Source organism: Amborella trichopoda, chromosome 5 (assembly GCF_054954075.1).
Source record: "Amborella trichopoda isolate Santa Cruz 75 chromosome 5, AtrichopodaSantaCruz75HAP2 v2.0, whole genome shotgun sequence".
In the NCBI taxonomy this organism is placed as follows: Eukaryota; Viridiplantae; Streptophyta; class Magnoliopsida; order Amborellales; family Amborellaceae; genus Amborella; species Amborella trichopoda.
Window position 1 is genome coordinate 1,790,013 of NC_142340.1, and position 17,820 is coordinate 1,807,832.

The 17,820-nt window shown below is 34.6% G+C and overlaps 1 protein-coding gene across 11 annotated transcripts; it reads left to right on the forward strand.

Moving 5' to 3' along the window:
• Window positions 1-411: 411 nt before the first annotated feature.
• On the forward strand, window positions 412-14,703 carry LOC148781892 (uncharacterized). Of its 11 annotated transcripts, XM_088866723.1 has the most exons (8): window positions 413-557; window positions 647-705; window positions 2,719-2,757; window positions 3,138-3,174; window positions 12,399-12,712; window positions 13,346-13,454; window positions 13,561-13,613; window positions 14,112-14,252. In XM_088866723.1, exons 1-5 carry the CDS (start codon window positions 524-526, stop codon window positions 12,566-12,568), a joined length of 339 nt encoding a protein of 112 aa, XP_088722849.1. In that variant the 5' UTR covers window positions 413-523; the 3' UTR covers window positions 12,569-12,712; window positions 13,346-13,454; window positions 13,561-13,613; window positions 14,112-14,252. The 11 variants fall into 11 exon arrangements, 7 of the variants coding, with proteins under 7 accessions (XP_088722854.1, XP_088722849.1, XP_088722848.1 ...); XM_088866722.1 differs by lacking the exon at window positions 13,561-13,613 and having other exon boundaries at window positions 14,112-14,703; XM_088866726.1 differs by lacking the exon at window positions 12,399-12,712 and having other exon boundaries at window positions 13,561-13,716; window positions 14,112-14,703.
• The last annotated feature ends 3,117 nt before the right edge of the window (window positions 14,704-17,820 follow it).

Consider the following 17,820-nt stretch of genomic DNA (forward strand, 5'->3'; position numbering starts at 1 on the left):
GTTGCATAGCTATTGGATAAGGGATTGTCTACAAAAGACCATCTCTTTTTTGTATAAAAAAATTATAATCATTATTGTCTTTCAAATTTTAAAAAGGGTGGTTATATAATGTTATTGAATAGAAACAAAGTTTTTTAAAAAAAAATTTAAACATTTAATAAGTGAGAATAATTGTCACCTTTATGTGCAAAACATAAATAATCTTTTTATCGTCTCGTCAATTCCACTTAATAAAGTATTAAAATGCCCATCTAAAATCATGTGATAGCTTTGCTCGCTCCCTCGCTAGAAACTTAAAGTATATTTTTTATTCTATACTTCGTCACCCTAAAATATTTTATTTTATTGTTAAAATAACATATTATCAGTTGAAAAATTATGTTTATAAACAGAGAAATGTCACTCCATAGACGTGTCACGGATTTTCAAGGAGAATGATAGACCCATGTGTGTCCTGGGGGAGCATAGTGTAAAGTCAGTCCCTCGCTTATAAACAAAGGGTTAGAGGACTGATGGTGCAAAAATGGTGGAAAGTTCCATCAATACGCTGTATACTGGTAAGGTTTTTTGAGTGATAGTTTGGGGAGAGAGAAAGCGAGGAGAAGAGGGTTCAGTAGTGTTACTGTTCTTGTGATTTCCATTGCAGAGATTTTGAGCAATGGTGGTGGTCGGAGATTTGGGTTCGCTAAGAATAATAGTTCCAAGGTGAGTCTCTCTCTAAATCGCATCAAGATGGATTGTATGCATGGTGTTTTCTTTCAGATAATATTTTTCAGAAATTATTAAGTGCCCATTTTTTCTCAGTTGCAAGTGAAATCTCTCTCTCTGTTTGTGTGATTATTGATTAACTTCTGCTTCAGGGCATAAGGTTAGAGAATCCTGTTTCATAAATCAGTTGGTTTTTATAAATTTATCCCATAAAGCTTAAAATCAAATGATCCTGGTTACTGCAAAAGAATCAGGGTTCCGATCAAGATTAAAAAACTCGGCTCGGGCTTGGACTCAAGACTCAGGCCCTGCCTGAGCTGAGTAACCTGGGCGAGTCTGAATGGACTTGCCCAGGTAGTGTACTGGGCCAAAAAGGGCTAAATAATAACGAAAATTGTTGAAAAAAGAACAAAAATAGAAAAAAAGAACTAAACTAAAAAAAAAGGTGCCAATAAGATGGATAAACATATAAGAAATGGATTTAGAAAAAAATGAGTTAATAGTTCAGAAAATTCCAGAAAGAGAAGGAAATATGCAAAATAGGGCACATTGCTTGAAAAAATCATACATCATCATAAAAGACATCAAAACTGTGTAGAAGATATTTATGCATTGATTTTATGAATCAATATGATTTTTTATAAATTTTAAGTATTTTTAATTTCCCTGAGTTCTACCAGAGTACTATGTTCGGCAATGGGTTGAGTCCAGTGGACTCAGAAGAGTTTTCAACTGCTGCTACCGAGTGTTTGAGCAACAGAGGGTCAAGCTTACACTACGGGTTTTTGATGAGATTGCAAGTTGGAGATCCATATGATTTAGATGGACTTCGAACTTACTCTGGTGGAGCTTTGAGAAGAGAAGATGAAAGGCTTTCTAGAGGGAGAAAATGATTAGAAATAGAGAGAGAAGAGAGTCTTGTTTGTTCTTGAGCCGGTCTTCATTCACAATTGAAAAAAGTGCAGAGTCCTTAAAGGGAGCATTTTTTTTTTTTTAAGAAACCTTCCTTTGTTTTTTTTTGTTAAATAATTGTGGCTGTGGTATTAAAACATGTAAGAACAACAAACCATCTTTCATCTCGTATTTTCTCTCCCTCTCTCCTCTCTTCTCTCATAGCATGCTCAATCCTTTCTTGCTCACTTTCACTGGCTTGCCTTCTACAACATCCCCTCCAAATTGCTTTCCGGCCATTCCTTTACTCTTCTGTACTTTATATTAGGTTTTTCTCTATTTCCTTCTCCCCCCCTTTTCACTTTTCTCTTTGTTATTGCTTTTTGAAAAAAGTTATTGTACTTTCCTTTTTGCTACTAAGTTTCTTTTTGTAAGAGCACCCAACCTGTGGGATGCCTATGCTCACTTCTCGTGAGATGTTTTGTAACGACCTTGTGATATATGAGATATTCTGTCCTCTTTTGAAGAAAAAAAAAATCGTAACTTCACTTTTTTGGCGATATTTTCGAGAGAGGATTTCTAGCTCTGTATTTTAGGGAGCCAAAATTTTGGGGAGCAGGGGAAGAGAGATAAATTATAAAGTGGAGCGAGAAAGCTGTAAATGCACTTTTTGTTGAGGGTAAGAATTGTCCATAATTCCTCCTTTTATTGTCCAGAGGGGTTCTTTGGCACCATAGTGAAAAAGGGTGGGTTTTGAGGTGTCCCTGCAATGGTGAAGCGAGCTTATTTGGTCCCTTAAGGAGGAATTTTTTTGATTTTTTAGGGGGTGGGGGGAGGGAGTGGAGGTGCTGGTCAGTTTCCTATATTTATTTTGTATGTTTCAACCTGTGTTTAGTTTCTTAAAGTCTAAAAATTGGCCTGTGTTTGCTACTTTATCCTTTGGATTGATTTTTCAATGTTAGTTTTTGTTTTGGTTTTTTAAAGTTGTGTTGGTGATCGGTTTGAATGGAAGGTTATTTTTTTTCATTTCTTAGCAGCATGGCTACCTTCAAACTTCTTTTTTGGTATTATTTTGTTTTATTGTACTTATTATTTATTCCTTTGTTTATTTACCGACAGATGGAGCACATTGTGGATAGCAAATCAATAGTTGAAAAGGTGCCTTGCAATTATTCTTTTTGTTGAATGCTATAGTTATAGAGGAATCTTCTGTAGAACTGTTTCTACCTCAGTAATGGTAGAGAACAGCCGAACACCATCAAGTTTGATGGATGGGCAGTGTTGAAAACATAGTGGGGCTGATCAAAACATGAAAGGATCCAAGTGGTAGGTTTCCCGCTCTCTCTTACGCCGTCCACCCATCAAACAATGGTGTGAGGCTAGTATCTACCCTGTTTAGGTAAAATTGGATCTACTTGACCATTACCCTTAAGATAATAAATGTTTATTATATTCTAAAAAAGAACGTTACGATAAGTTTGTAGTGTTTGTAGTACAAATTATGTTTCTTTGTATTAATTATATACTTCTATTAACAGGCTTTACACTCAAACATTGGCGGTATCGGAAATTTAGGTATGTTGATAAATCTACTTTTATATTAGTTGAATTTAGATTTATTAGGTTGACTATTGTCATTTGAAACTCGTACCTTTATCTGTGATAAATACCCATCTTGTTTTCTATGTAATGTAACTTGAGACTTGTCTATCAATTTATGTCTCTTCAAGCTAAATCTGCACGTATGAATTTTTTTCTCTAAGTACATAGTTTGGGTGCATGCTATATGATTATACATTAGAGATTTCACAGTAGGTTACTTTTGAAGGCTTTTAGGGGCTAAAACTACTTGGCCTTTAAAGCTTGTAACAATCTTTAAAAGTCGACTAATTGGTCTTTGCACTTTCCCGAGTTGACTTGCATGGAGACCCTGGCGAGTACTATAGGCATACCATGGGGCTCACATGAGTCTTACACTTTTGGACCCTTTTAAGCCTTTTTTGACATGAACTTGCTGGGACCTGTTAGACTTAGTTGAGTTGGGTGTGCCTTACTGGGGCTTGGGGTCCTAGCGAATTTTGACCCGAGTCTAGCATGTAAGACATTGGTCCATCATCATCATCATGTAGCCTTTTTCCAATTAATTGGGGTCGGCTACACAAATGCCGGTCCGCCATTCTGCTCTATTAAAGGCCATACCCTCAGTGAAGCCATAAGTCCCCATATATTTTCGAACTATTTCCAACCTCATCATTTTAGGCCTACGCCTTGCCCTTTTCAATCCTTTCACTTGAACTGACTCGCACCTCCTAACAGATGCTGTACTGGGTTGGTACCACACACTGCCAACCCACATAAGCCTACTCTTTCATCTTATCGCCTATTGGTGCCACACTTAAATTTTCTCAAATGGATTCATTTCGAATTCTATCTCTTTTTGTCTTGCCACTCATCCATCTCAACATCGTCATCTCCGCTACACTCATTCTATGGGTATATTGTTTTTTGTCTGCCCAATATTCCCCCCCATAAAGAAAAGCTGGTCTCACAGCTATCCTATAGAACTAGCCCTTCAGCTTCATTGGTATGCGGTGATCATATAAAACTCCAGTTGCACATCACCACTTTGCCAACCCAGCTCTAATTCTGTGTGTGACATCTTCCTCAATCTCTCAATTTTCCTGGATTATCGATCCAAGATATCGAAAGTGCTGTTTTTTTTGTACTTCTTGGTCGTCAATCTTAACTACTTCCTTGTCTCTACTCCTATTATTACTAAACTTGCATTCCATATGCTCTGTCTTAGTCCGACTAATTTTAAAACCTTTGGATTCTAGAGCATCCCTCCAAAGTTCTTACTTTCTATTAGTGCCGTTTCGGGTCTCATCGATCAAAACTATATCATCTGTGAAAAACATGCACCACGGTACCTAATCATGTAGGAATCGTTTATAACTAAGACAAAGAGGTACGGGCTCATTGTTGACCATTGATGTAGACCTATTGTCACTGAAAACTCACTCGTCTCTCCACTAGTTGTTCGTACTCCATCATACATATCTTTCACCAAGTCAATGTAGTGTCGGGGAACTCCGTTTTTTTCAAATACCCGCCAAATCAAATCTCAGGGTACTCAATCATAAGCTTTCTCTAGGTCAATAAAGACCATGTGGAGGTCTTTTTCCTTCGCCCTAAACTTCTCAATCAGTTGCCTAAGTATGAAAATAACCTCAGTTGTTGACCTTCCTGGCATAAAATCAAATTGGTTTTTAGATATATTCGTTTCATGACTTGGTCGTTGCTCAATCATTCTCTCCCAGAGCTTCATAGTATGGCTCATAAGCTTGATCCCTCGATAGTTTGCACAATTATGTATGTCTCATTTGTTCTTATAAATAGGTACCACAATACTTTTCCTCCATTCATCTGGCATTGTCTTTGTTCTCGACACCTTGTTGAACAACTTCGTCAGCAAGTCACTGCCAGTCTCCCCCATGCACTTCCAAACCTCTATCATGACACCATCTGGTCCTAAAGTCTTTCTTATCTTCATCCTTCGCAAAGCTTCTTTCACTTCTAACATCCTAATCCTACAAACGTATCTATGACTTCTGCCCTCGTTTATACCAACAGTTCCTTCTACTGCTATGTTCCCATTATGTTCGTCATTTAATAATCTTTGAAAATAAATTCTCCACTTTTCATTGACCTCGTCATCTTTCAACAAGACCCTTTGATCCTCACTCTTAATGCACTTAATATGGTTTAGATCCCTACACTTGTGTTCTCTTATTTTTGGTGTTTGCTAATTTGAAGACTTCTTTTTCACTTTATCTTGTTCCAATTTATTATATAAGTTATCGTATGCCTTAAGTTTAACTTTGCTTATCATTTATTTAGCTTTTTTCTTAGCATTCTTATATTTTTTTAGGTTTTGATTGTTTCTATTACACTGCTAAGTTTTATAACATGATCGTTTTTCGCTAATGGCCTTATGAACCTCATCACTTCACCGTGTTTCCTTATTTGAATTTTTTTTTTCTTTAGATTCTCCTAAAACTTCTTTTGCCACTTTTTTGATACAGTCAGCCATCTTATTCTATGTTTCATTGGCATCATGTTCAGAGTTCTATTTTCCTTCTGCAACTAATTTATCCCTAAATAAGTCTATTTTTTTATTTTTTTAAATTCCACTACCTAGTTCTTGGACACCCATTATTTTCACCCCTTCTCTTCCATGTCTTTAATTGGACGTCCATAACCGCAAGCCTATGTTGGGTAGTCAAACTCTCTCCTGGGATAACCTTGCAGTCTTTACCTGATGGTTGATCTACCTTCTTAACTAGGAATAAGTTTATCTAGCTTTTATGTGATCCACTTTTATAGGTTATTAAATGTTCATCTTGTTTCTTAAAGTAAGTTTTTGCTATTGCTAGATCGTAGGCCATAACAAAATATAGAATAGTCTCACCCATTTCATTTCTTTCTCCAAATCCATATCCCCCATGTACCCTTTCATATCATCCACTATCCTTCCCTACATGACCATTTAAGTCCCCTCCTAGAGAGGTTATCTCTTCATTTGGTATGTCTTGGACTATTCCATCTATGTCCTCCCAAAATTGCGTTGTCTCTTAATTCTATCATCTAACCTTACTTGTGGTGCATAAGCACTAATTACGTTAATTGTCTTTTCCCCTAATACAAGTCTAATTAATAGGAGCCTATCACCTATTCCTTCGAGAGATGGAAAAGTAAGGAGCAAGGTAGACGATATACAAGTATGCATTCCCATGAATTTGTGGGATGCTTTTAGGGGATCTTTTTCGATCCAAGGAATATCACTAAAGCTAGATGAGCTTATCAACCTCTTGAAGGAAAAGGAGGAAAGAGGTGTTGTAGAAGAAGGTCAGAATGCTTGCAACTTGCTGCACGGTATGTGATCAAACCCAAGCACAAAATAGTCGGTCCAATAGTAAGAGAGGTTCTCAAAACAATGACAAAACTCAAAAGGAACATAAAATTGAAAATAAACTTGGCCAAACACCTTCGATCCCCACAACCAAAAACAAAGATTTCGATAAAACAAAATGTACTAAATGTGGGAAACTAGGGATACTAAGATATTGAAAGTTTGAGGGATTAACTAAGATTGCAAAAGGTGAAAATAAGGAGTATGCCGTCTTTGCTTCCACGGTTGCAAACATGAAAGTCTATTTTTGGAGTTCTAATTTGAGGTCTACTGCCAACATCCAACATTTCAAAATCTAAGAACTGGCATTGCTCGTTTAAGACTATGGAACCAGGGGAGTAACATGTCTATATGGGAGCCAATCAAAAGACAACAGTGCTTGGTGACAAGGATTATGTAATCTTCCTCATGGCAAGCCTATAGTTCTAAGGTATCCCATGGCCTTAGAACCACATTTCAGTCCCAAAGTTATCCCACAATTGTCTTGTGACTTTGTATGAAGTCGGGATTAGGTCTTCTTATGGCAATTTAGTTAAGACCGGGTCGTTTCATTGTGGACTTACTTTAATGATTCACAATAATAGCTCAGGACATAGGCACATGAATGCCAACAGAATGGAGAGGCTAAAGAAAGGGGATTTTGAAAAACTTAAAAGGAGTTTTCTTAAAAATATGTCAATCCTATGCGCAAGGAAAAATGCTAAAAAAAAAATTTCCATAAGCTGAGAGATCTGTAGGCATATTAGATGTTCTCCACACTGATACAAGTGGCTCAGTGAATGAGGTTACAAGGAGTAAATATAACATCCATAGATGACCATTGACAACATGACAATTAGTGTATCATTTAGAATGATTCTAAAGCCCCAAAGACACAAGATTGAAAGAGAAAACCAAACCAGTAGGAAAATACAGGTCCTAAGGTCAAATAGAGGAGGAGAATACTCATCACAATTGTTGAAGGACTTTAGCACCTTGAATGGTCACAATTGTTAAAGGAGTTTAGCGCCTTGAATGGTCACAATTGTTAAAGGAGTTTAGCACCTTGTATGGGATCATTCATCCATATAGCCGGAACAAAATAGGGTGGCAGAGAGACATAATAGAACCTTCGAGGAAATGGTGATATGGAGCTTGCTCAAACTCAACACAGATTTTACAGGAGAGGTAGTTCTTAGTGCAAACTACATTTTAAAAAGACCTCCCCCAAGGCTGTGCACCTGTCGTCTAACAACATATTCATTAGTCATGCTCCGTTACTTTCAAATCCTAATGCCATCTCATAATAGCTCTAAAATAGATCCCAATTTTGTCGTGTATTTTCATCAGATATACCCAATACGGTAAAGGATATCAGATCTACAAACTTGAGAATGGGCCATTATCGAAAGTAGAGATGCCCATTTTTTCAAAGACGAATTCCTCAAAGCACACTACATCCACAAACGAGCAAATATTCAAAAAATTGTGGTGGTGAGGTCTGGAGATGGAGATTATTCAAACACACAAGCTCATGAATTCTATGAGATATTGATGAAAACATCACATTATATCTATTATTAATCAATGATAAATTATGATAATGATTAATTTTGTTGCAGATCTTTACTTGATAATGAGAAGTGACCTACAAAGAATTTTGTTGATAATTAGAAGATCTTGACTTGATAATGATAATGAAAAGTGACCTATAAAGGAGAATGATATTATTGGAGAGTTTTGTTGAACAATGTTCGAGGTCCAACTTCTTTTGATGATCTCCTAAGGGTGGGTCACCATAAAGCAAGGACATTCAAAGAGAGTACTCAGTTACGGGGATTATTAGAATCTGATAGTGATATAGCTAATTGTTTGGTGGAAGCATCTATCTTTAATATGCCTTTTGCGATGCGCCAACTATTTGCGACAATACTTTTGCATTGCGAACCTAATAATGTAAATGATATATGGAAGACAACGTTCGGTGCAATGGTAGAAGATTATGCTAAGACTAACCCACATAATGCAGAATTTGTACAAGATTAAGTTTTGTGTGATAATCAAAAGTTTTTGGAAAGCAACCATAAAAAGCTTAAAGATTTTGATCTACCAAATATTGTGGGTGCCAATCCAATTGAACCTATAGTACCTTCTGTTGTTCAAGAAGAGCTATCAACAAAAATTCCAGAAGATGATATATCCTCAGTGCGATTGCTAAACGTTCAACAAAAACTTGCCTCCAGGGCCATCTATGAAAAATTATCATTGAAATATTGTTTTCATACCAAGAATACCTTTACTGCCTTCAAAAGATGCAAATATACCATCATAATCATCATCGTCAAAGCCGTTTGCCAACTAATTGGGGTCGGCTACATGAATTATAGTCCGGTTCAGGATTCATGATAAGTTTTTGCAAAACCCTTCGCCAGTTGATGACTCCATATCCAGCCCACTCCGAAGCACTCTTCAAGCAACTTTCACTCCTCTCCATCACCAATGCCTTTCACCACTTCATGGCTAAAATGGTCCCTGATGCAATTAGAAGCCTTGCCAAGACCTCCTTCCGAGTCATACTCTTGTAATTTCCCTGTTTCCCCCTTGATTTCTTTGATAGCTCGACCACTCCAATTCCACCCCAACACCTTAGGTATTCTCTCTCCTGAGAGTCGGACCCCAAGAATGGCTCGAGCCATTCGAATAACCAATCGAGTCGGGCTTCACTTGTGACTCAGTCTCCTAAAATTAGTGCCAAATCCTCAACCACATTTGGGATGTCCATTGAGGTGTCCTCTGCTGCCCGATCAGCTGCATGAGGTCATTCTCCACATCAGATGAAGGAAAACTTAGTGAAGATAATAAAAAAAAGTCATCTGCTTTTCCATTCATAACCATCACTAGGTAGTTAGCCTTGTGACATATATGGTGTTAGAGCAAGGGGAGAGGAGATTTGTGGATTCGAGCCTCTCAGCCACTGCAGCCACATCTACTGACTGCTTTAGATATAAGTGATTGAAGCAGGTTCCTTGCACTAAGGATATTGAGGGACAAGATGTCTATCCTATCAATAAGGTGCCCAAAGCTTTTCTAAACTTGACTAGAGTTTGTCACATCCTCTTCAAAGGCATCCTTCAACAAATTTGGCAAAGCATTCTCTACTGTTCTGAGTTCCATTGCTAAGATTAGAGCCCTTTTGATAATTCCATGATGGAAAAATGGCATTGCGAGATTGCATCCTACATGCCTCTACCTTATCATCTCTTTATCATTTCAATCCCTTTGAAGTCGTCCCCACCTCCTTTCAATAACTTTAGCATAAGAGGGGCCGATAAGCAGTTCTTCTTTGCTCTGCTTATCACTTCAATCTCTTTAAGTCTTTAGGGAGAGTTATAAGTTGTTTGTTCAAAAAGGCAGGATGGAGAATATCATCAACAAGAGCTCCATAGGTATCCTAAATCATCAGTGGCATCTAATACTTTTCCAAAGCCTCGATAAACTTGGGGTACTTATTAATTCCATTAGGTTGTTAGGTTAAAGTGAAGAAGGTTAAACCAATTGAATTTGCTTGCAAGATAAATGCTTAGTACTGAAGTAGCAAATTAAAAAAGAGGTAGGATTTCTGTGGTATTCTTATTTGTGCAGTAGCAAAGTAAAAAAGAGGTAGGAATTCAGTAGTATAGAACTTTTGTGACTATATATTTCATCAAAAGAAAATGGAATAACATAAGTATAACATAATTATTTTATGTAGTTTTCATGAAAACAAAATGGCAGCAAACATAGAGAAGACGAAATTGCTTGCAAACAAAGACACCAAAATAGCTGCTCGGAAGTGAGTGGTGTAGTAAAATTTATTATTTTAGATTGTTTAATGAATTTTTTTTAGAGGAATAGATTTAGACAAAAAAGGAAATATATGGTAGGTTTCCTTCTTCCTAGGACGTGAAATCGATTTTTATAGCTGGCTAGCTATGTTTGGTGGGCCTTGGGATAGAAGTTAGGTCCCAAGGGTGTCTCCTTCTCAAAGGAGTGTTTTAAAACTCTGTAGTTCTTAATCTGAGAGTTAGTGGAGACTGAATCTGCTCTGGAATTGTATGGGGTCTGAGGCTAATCCCGTTCAAAGTTCCTTATATATATGTTTTTCTTTTTTAAGCTTATTTGTGTTTCACTATGTGTATGATCACTATGCGTATAGGAGTCCCATTTTCAGAGTTACGAGAATAAAAAATGGAGTAAAATTCTCTTAAAAACTTAGATAAGGCAAAAATATAGCAGGGAACAATGTACTCTCGGATGAGGGAACTATGTCATCATATAAAATAAGGGCGCATATTTGAACTTACCACAGACATCAACTTCTGCAAAAAGCCCAATAGTAAGTTCTTTTCTGAATTTAGCCCAATTACTTATATATAATTGTAATTTTTTTTTTTTATATATTTAGGTGGATCGACATTCTTATAAATTTTTCTTTTTTTATATTTAGGTGGATCCACATTCATAATTGCACAGACTGCGGCTTTCTCCGATTAGAAAGCCACAGAGCGAGAAACAAGAGGAAGGTACAAGGTCAAATAGAAAAAAAATTGTATTAAGTTTTAAAAATAAGACTAAAATTTTATATTTAGCACTAACTCCTTTTTTAGTGGTGAAACTGACTGTATTTTATCTCTTACCCTATAGGCTATAAGTTAGAGTAAGAGAAAATTTGATAAATTCAAACCACTCATCATCATATTATTTCCTAAAAGATAATATTTCCTACCAGATGCAAATATACCAATTAAATTTAAAAGAAAACAGTTCCCAATAAATTAGCATTTGTCATGACAATTAATAATGCTCAAAGTCAAACAATTCCATATGTTGGTGTGTTTTTAGAGGATGATGTGTTTGCACGTGGGCAACTGTATGTAGCTTTATCAAAGAGGAATAAGCTCGAAGACAATATTATCTATTACAAAGTGTCATACCATGGATGGTCATATAGCAAAATATACATAGCATATAGTCTATAAAGAGATCTTCCCAACTGAAATTTAATGTTTATACTTCATGATCACTATTACTTTGAAAAAATAGAAATAAATTGTTATTTTCAATAATTATTTCAGAGATTTTTTTTATGATGTTATACTTATCTTCTGAATTTGACTTTTTTTCCCTATGAATTTAGGGATGAATGAGAATATGGTTACCATCTCATCGCTTGCACTTGGACTAATGTTAAGACTCATTTTGAGGTTGATGCATAATAGCGAAGTTTTCGAATTTTACAAAAACAATGTAAAGCAACACTATCAAAAACTTATCTTTATTTATTGACATGCAAGTGTTGCTACTTTGTTACACATTTGCTGTTGTTTCTATTATTGCATTATTTAACTATTAACATCGACTTATATACATATTTAATGTTATTATTATATATTACAATCATTTATCAATAGTTTAATTTCTTAATATATATATTTGTGTGACAAATTGAATTATGTAGGCACAAGAAATATAAGGCACATTATTCAATGAGGTTGTCGAAATATTTGAAGAAAAGTTAGTCCAAGGTAGAATTTATCGTGTATCAAACTTTAAAATGAATATACATTGCCAACATATCAAGTCCTTGGATGCAATTATGAGATGCTAATTTCAAAGACGACGACTTTTTTTTAAGATTGAGGATGATGACAGGTTTTCCAAAGGGAAAAAAATACAGCTTACATAAAATTTTCCAGGATGCAGGACTATATAGGATATATTCCCTGTCCTTGTATCATTTTGGATTTCTAGGAATGAGTAAATTACATATTTATTTATGTATAGATATATAACTTTCTTTTTTATGTAGATATTGTTGGAATCCGGTGGGATAACATTCTTGAAGAAAACATGTCTAAAGAGAGGAAAGAAGAAAATCACTCCCAGAGGGATATTGTTCTAATGGATAACGAGGATGGAGATTTATATCATGTCCTTATTCTAATTTTATACTATAAAAGTTGTTTACTATTGTTATAACAAAAAAAAGAGTTGTTTACTATTTAAACAGGAAAAACGAGTGCCTCTTTACAATTTGGGGAAATTTAGGCGTTGATTTTGCTCAATCGTTCTCATCTACTAAAGTTGCCATTATTACCAACATACGAGTTTCTAAATTTAGAGGTAATTGCATTTTATTCAATTTTATAAACAAAATTGTGTTCATTATACTTGCAAGGCATATTTATATTTCAGAAACCATAGAAACAACAACAAAACAAAGTCAAATAGTTATCAATTCTCAAGATGGAATTCCAAAAACTATGCGATTATTATTGAAAAATCTAATACATTACCATATGATAAATTTTATTCATTCTTGCGGGTTTGAATTGAACAAAGGCATGAGAAATCCAATCACCATCCCACCCAAAAGAGCTAAGAATATTGTATTGTCGGTGCCAATAACTGCATTACAAGAAATAAATGTGGTGCACATACCCAACCTCAAAAAGGTAATATTATTTTAACTAAATAATTTAGCTAACAAGTTCTTATTTATGAATATTTTTTTATATTGTAATTAATTTTTTTTCTTATTAGAGTTTGGTATAACGGATGCAAAACATGCAACAAAAAGTTAAAGATAATAGCATATGGGAATTATCTATGTGAAAAATGCAAGAAACAACCACCTTTCATTGTTGAGAAGTAATTTATATGAAAAATTATCGAATTATGAATCTTTTTTTATATATTGTGTAAAATAGCCGACTAATTACTTTTCAATTTTATTTTGATCGGGTACTTTTTCAGGATTGATGTTTCATATAATTCCTAGGCAATTCAACTTTCTGTCGTTGATGATGAAGGAGAAGAACTCTAAGGAAAATCTGCAAGTGAAAACTCTAAGCTATCTTATGAGGTAAATACATATAACTCAAAATAAAAAAACTAAGGTTTGAAGTTGCAAGTATTTTCTAAAAATTTAAAGTTCATATCCAACACTTTTTTTTTTCTGTTTTTTCCAGGTACGAAGCAACAAGATGGTGGAATATGCATTGAAAAATTTAGACAACAAAGAGTAACATTTTTGGAATAAAGGCTTCTATTAATAACTTATATTCATCTTGGAACTTAGGTTTACAATCTTTGCAAGAACCATCCCATATTATTCTCTGTGGAAGGTCAACTTAGACATTTAGCACATTTTTTTATTTCATACTTTTAGATGTGATATGAAAAAATGTTGCTTTCCTTAGAATGATGGTGACTTTATTTGTTACAATTGTTATCCAACTCCTTTCTACCTCAATGTAATCAAATAACTTTTACGAATATAGTCAAAAACTATTTAAGTTTGAATACATTTAGTTATAATTGTTATCAAATAGAAGCCCATATGTAGATTTGGATTCATCAAATCTATCTGCTTAATAATCGAATGATTCAAGAATGAAAATTTATTCAATTATAACTATACAAATCAAGTGCGACGCACGTGCATAACACTAGTATTTATAGTTTATTTATCAATCATGTATTATGGAAGTGTTTATTGTGTCATATTTTGTTTCATAAGGTGATTTGGGACCAATACGAAGACCTGAGAAGAGGATTGCAACACATTAAACATTATCAGTAACGAAATCATGATGCGCTGGACGTACCTAATGAGTTTCAACATCGTGAAGTATTACATGCCCGATCGCTTGCTTCAATAATTTGGGAAGGTGCAGGGGATTCATGTTGAGGCTCCGAAGTAGGATAGGACACCCCACAAGTTGGTTGGATGAGTTGAGCATAGAGATGAGGGATTGGCACCAACGAAAATGCACTGTTATTGAAGCTGTCATGGATATGAATGGTGGGATGCTTATGGAGGAGTACATGGAGTGGTACAACCGTATGATGCGCACGTATATTGATGACCTCACCTGCTCCTGCTCGCAGTTGAGATAACCCAAACAATGCCCTAGAGACAATGATGACATGAGAGATGGAGTTATATTTCATTATCTAATTATGTTTTGATATGTATCCAATCAAATTTTTCCAATCCATGTTTGTCTTGTATTTGTATAGTTGTTATTATAATTACAACATCATGATGGTCTAGAGATATTAGAAGCTGCATTTCAGAGTGAAGAATTAAAAGGGGAATCTTGATGTTATATACTCGTGGCCCATGATCTCTCTCTCTCTCTTCCCCCCCCCCCTCTCTTCTTTCCCATAAGAGCTCAGCCAAAACTCTGTCTTCTCAACGCTCATTCCAAATTACCACGGTAACCTCCGATTAGCTCAAAAACCCTAGTTCTAGTCAGTTGATCCTTATGTGCCTTGTGCCATGTAGGGCTTAGGTTTTAGAGTATCAGATGACCTTCTATGTTTCATCTTTGAATTTCTCTCTGTAAGCTATAATGGGTTCTCTGATTTTTCTGGCGATGTTTCTCATATAGTGCGATTTATTTGTAATAAGAGTGGCTTGTTTGGAGGTTTTCTGTTTGCTTCTCAAGTATTGAGATTTCCTTATGTTTTTTTCTTATTTTTTGGAGAATTTTGGATTTTGGCTATGAAGTTGACAAACGTTGATTCACAGGAGGGCACTTTTTATGTTGAGGCTGATACAGGAAATTTTTTGGATTTCTTTGATTCATGGAAGCATATATTGATGATTTTAATCTCTGTTTTTTGTTCTCTCCATTGCTTGATAGTTCACATTGGGTTCATGGACTACATTATAAGAGTGGTGCAATGTTGACTCATGGACTACATTATAAGAGTGGTTTGCACACCATAATGGGTTCTCTGATTTTTGTGTTGTTGCCCATGTAGCGAGGTTCATTGTAATAAGAGCGGCTAATTTGGTGGTTTTCTGTTACTTGAGATTTTCTTATGTTTTCAATTTTATTTTTTGAAGAATTTTTTATTTACTAGAACGAAATTTATGGTGACATTGATTCACAAGGAGTGTGCTTTATATTTTTTGAGGCAATAATATTTATTGGTTTTTATTAGTTTGATTGTTGGAGGCAGATATAGTGATTTTAATGTCTGATTTTTGTTGTTTCCATGGTTGTTTAATGGTCTACAATTGACTCATGGATTGAATTGAGATTAGATTATGATCAGCTTATATCTGTTTGGCCTGATTCTCAGGGTACATTTGTTTGTAATTTACCGATGTATCTTATTGATTTTCCTTTTGTTATCTTTTAATTTATGCACATTCTGGATTATTTGGTATGTCTCACCTAGAATCTATCTTTTAGGGGATTTCTTGTTCTTGTTAGACATCGTGGGTTTATAGTGAAATATCCATTTTGTTTTATTGTTTTTCAGTAGTTTTTATCATATGAAGTAATTGCTTGGAAGTGAAATATTGGTGTGAAAAATGGGTTTTGCAGGGTTGAGTTTTGTTTTGTGTTGATTGTTTAAGCCTTTTAGGTTTACTTATACGGATTCTTCCTATATCACTAGATTTGCCCAGGAAATGTAGCCTCAATTACTGGTTGTCAAATCCAGGTTTCAAGAGGTTTTAACTCTCATTAAAATCCTTTTTTTTTTTAATGTTGAATCAAGTTTAGAGTAAGATATATTGAAGGGTGTGGTTTATATAAGGTAATACCTTATAGAAGGTTGCAAAGCTCTGCACAATCTATTTTAGTTACGTCTTTTAAGACATAAGTGACGTGTCTTTGAAGATAATATTAAATCTATATTGTCCAAATAAGATAGAGAATGTAAATCATTGCAATCTTCTACAATTGAGAGGTTGCAACTTTACATCAAATTTTTTTATTAAACCATTTGAAAACCATGATTTGGATCCTAGAAATCATATAATTTTTGGTGTTAAATGACATTTGTGTTGGATCTTGGTTTAGATCTTGCATTTTCAGGCTCATAAGGAATTTTTGGGACTTCATTGATGATCACTAGACCTTGAGATGTTTTTGGATGGTCCAATGATAAAAAGGGAAAGGCTCTAACATGTGATTGATACTCAGAGCCATTTGATTTATATGAATGTGAAAATGAATGCAAAAATAAAAAAACCAAAGTACATTAGAAGTTACAAAAGTTATTTTGGTCAATTTATTAAATAATAAATATGTTATTAGGTGTGCCACGGGCTACATTCCAATTTAATGTCCAAATATTTTATGAAAAAAATAAAGATCAAATGCTCTGAATTAGGCACTAAGAGGCTAAGTTGTGACATTATTATTAAGCTATTTAGATAAACGAAGTCACAATCACTTTCATTCTCATCCATCACAGTCATTCGACGGGTATATAAAGAGACTATTTACTTTTAATACAAGGAAGTCACAATCATTGGTTTTGTGAGTTTTAGAGACTAGACTTATTTCATTATTCATTACATTATATTCGATAAACACCTAGAAAAAGTGAACGGTCGAGAGAATGTGTTGGAAGATGTATCATTTTTTTTTACTCAAAATCTTTTTTTTTTTCTTTCATATTTATATATCACAAGGTCGAAATATTGGTTTTCAAGTATTGGAACAACCGTTTTTTATAGGTTCGTGAGATGCTCAGCTTTTATAGTATAGGGTTGAGGTTTTATATTAGGGTGCAGTTTGTATAAGGCTGAGGCCCTAAACATTCAAAGCAACACCCGCTTTGAAATAGAATTGAAAGATATTGTTTCATTATTGAGAATCTTCATGATGACATGAAAATTTATTTCATCTCTAATTATATAATTTAAAGTTTTAAAATAGTGTAGATCCAACAGAATTATGAATGCTAGAAAATCTTCAAAATGGTCCAAAAAAATGCATTATTTTCAAAACTTAAAATCCATTTTTTCTCATATCCATATATCTTGAGGTCGAGATGGTCGATTTGAGGATATTTGGACATCAAAACAACATCTTCTAATGATATTTTGAGGTGAGCCTTGAATTGATTGTGTATATAAACTTTTTGAGTTGCGCCTTAATTTGAGTGTTCATATAAACTTTTTCCCTTATATAAACTGTTTCTCTAAAGCGTGAGGGTCCCACCACATATTTAGGATTTACCATCGTATTTTAAGTTGGGTTGCAGTTTATATAAGATGTTGACTTTAAATAATCCAATTAAAGGAGCACCTTCAAAGCTCGTCAAAAGATGTAATTTTGTGTCAGAAATTTCAAAGATGACTACTATGCATCTAATTATAAAAATTAAAACTCAAAAGCCGATATAGAATTTCAAAGATAACCAGAAAAAACTACTACACATATAATTATGAAATTAAAATTAAAAAAACTATATAG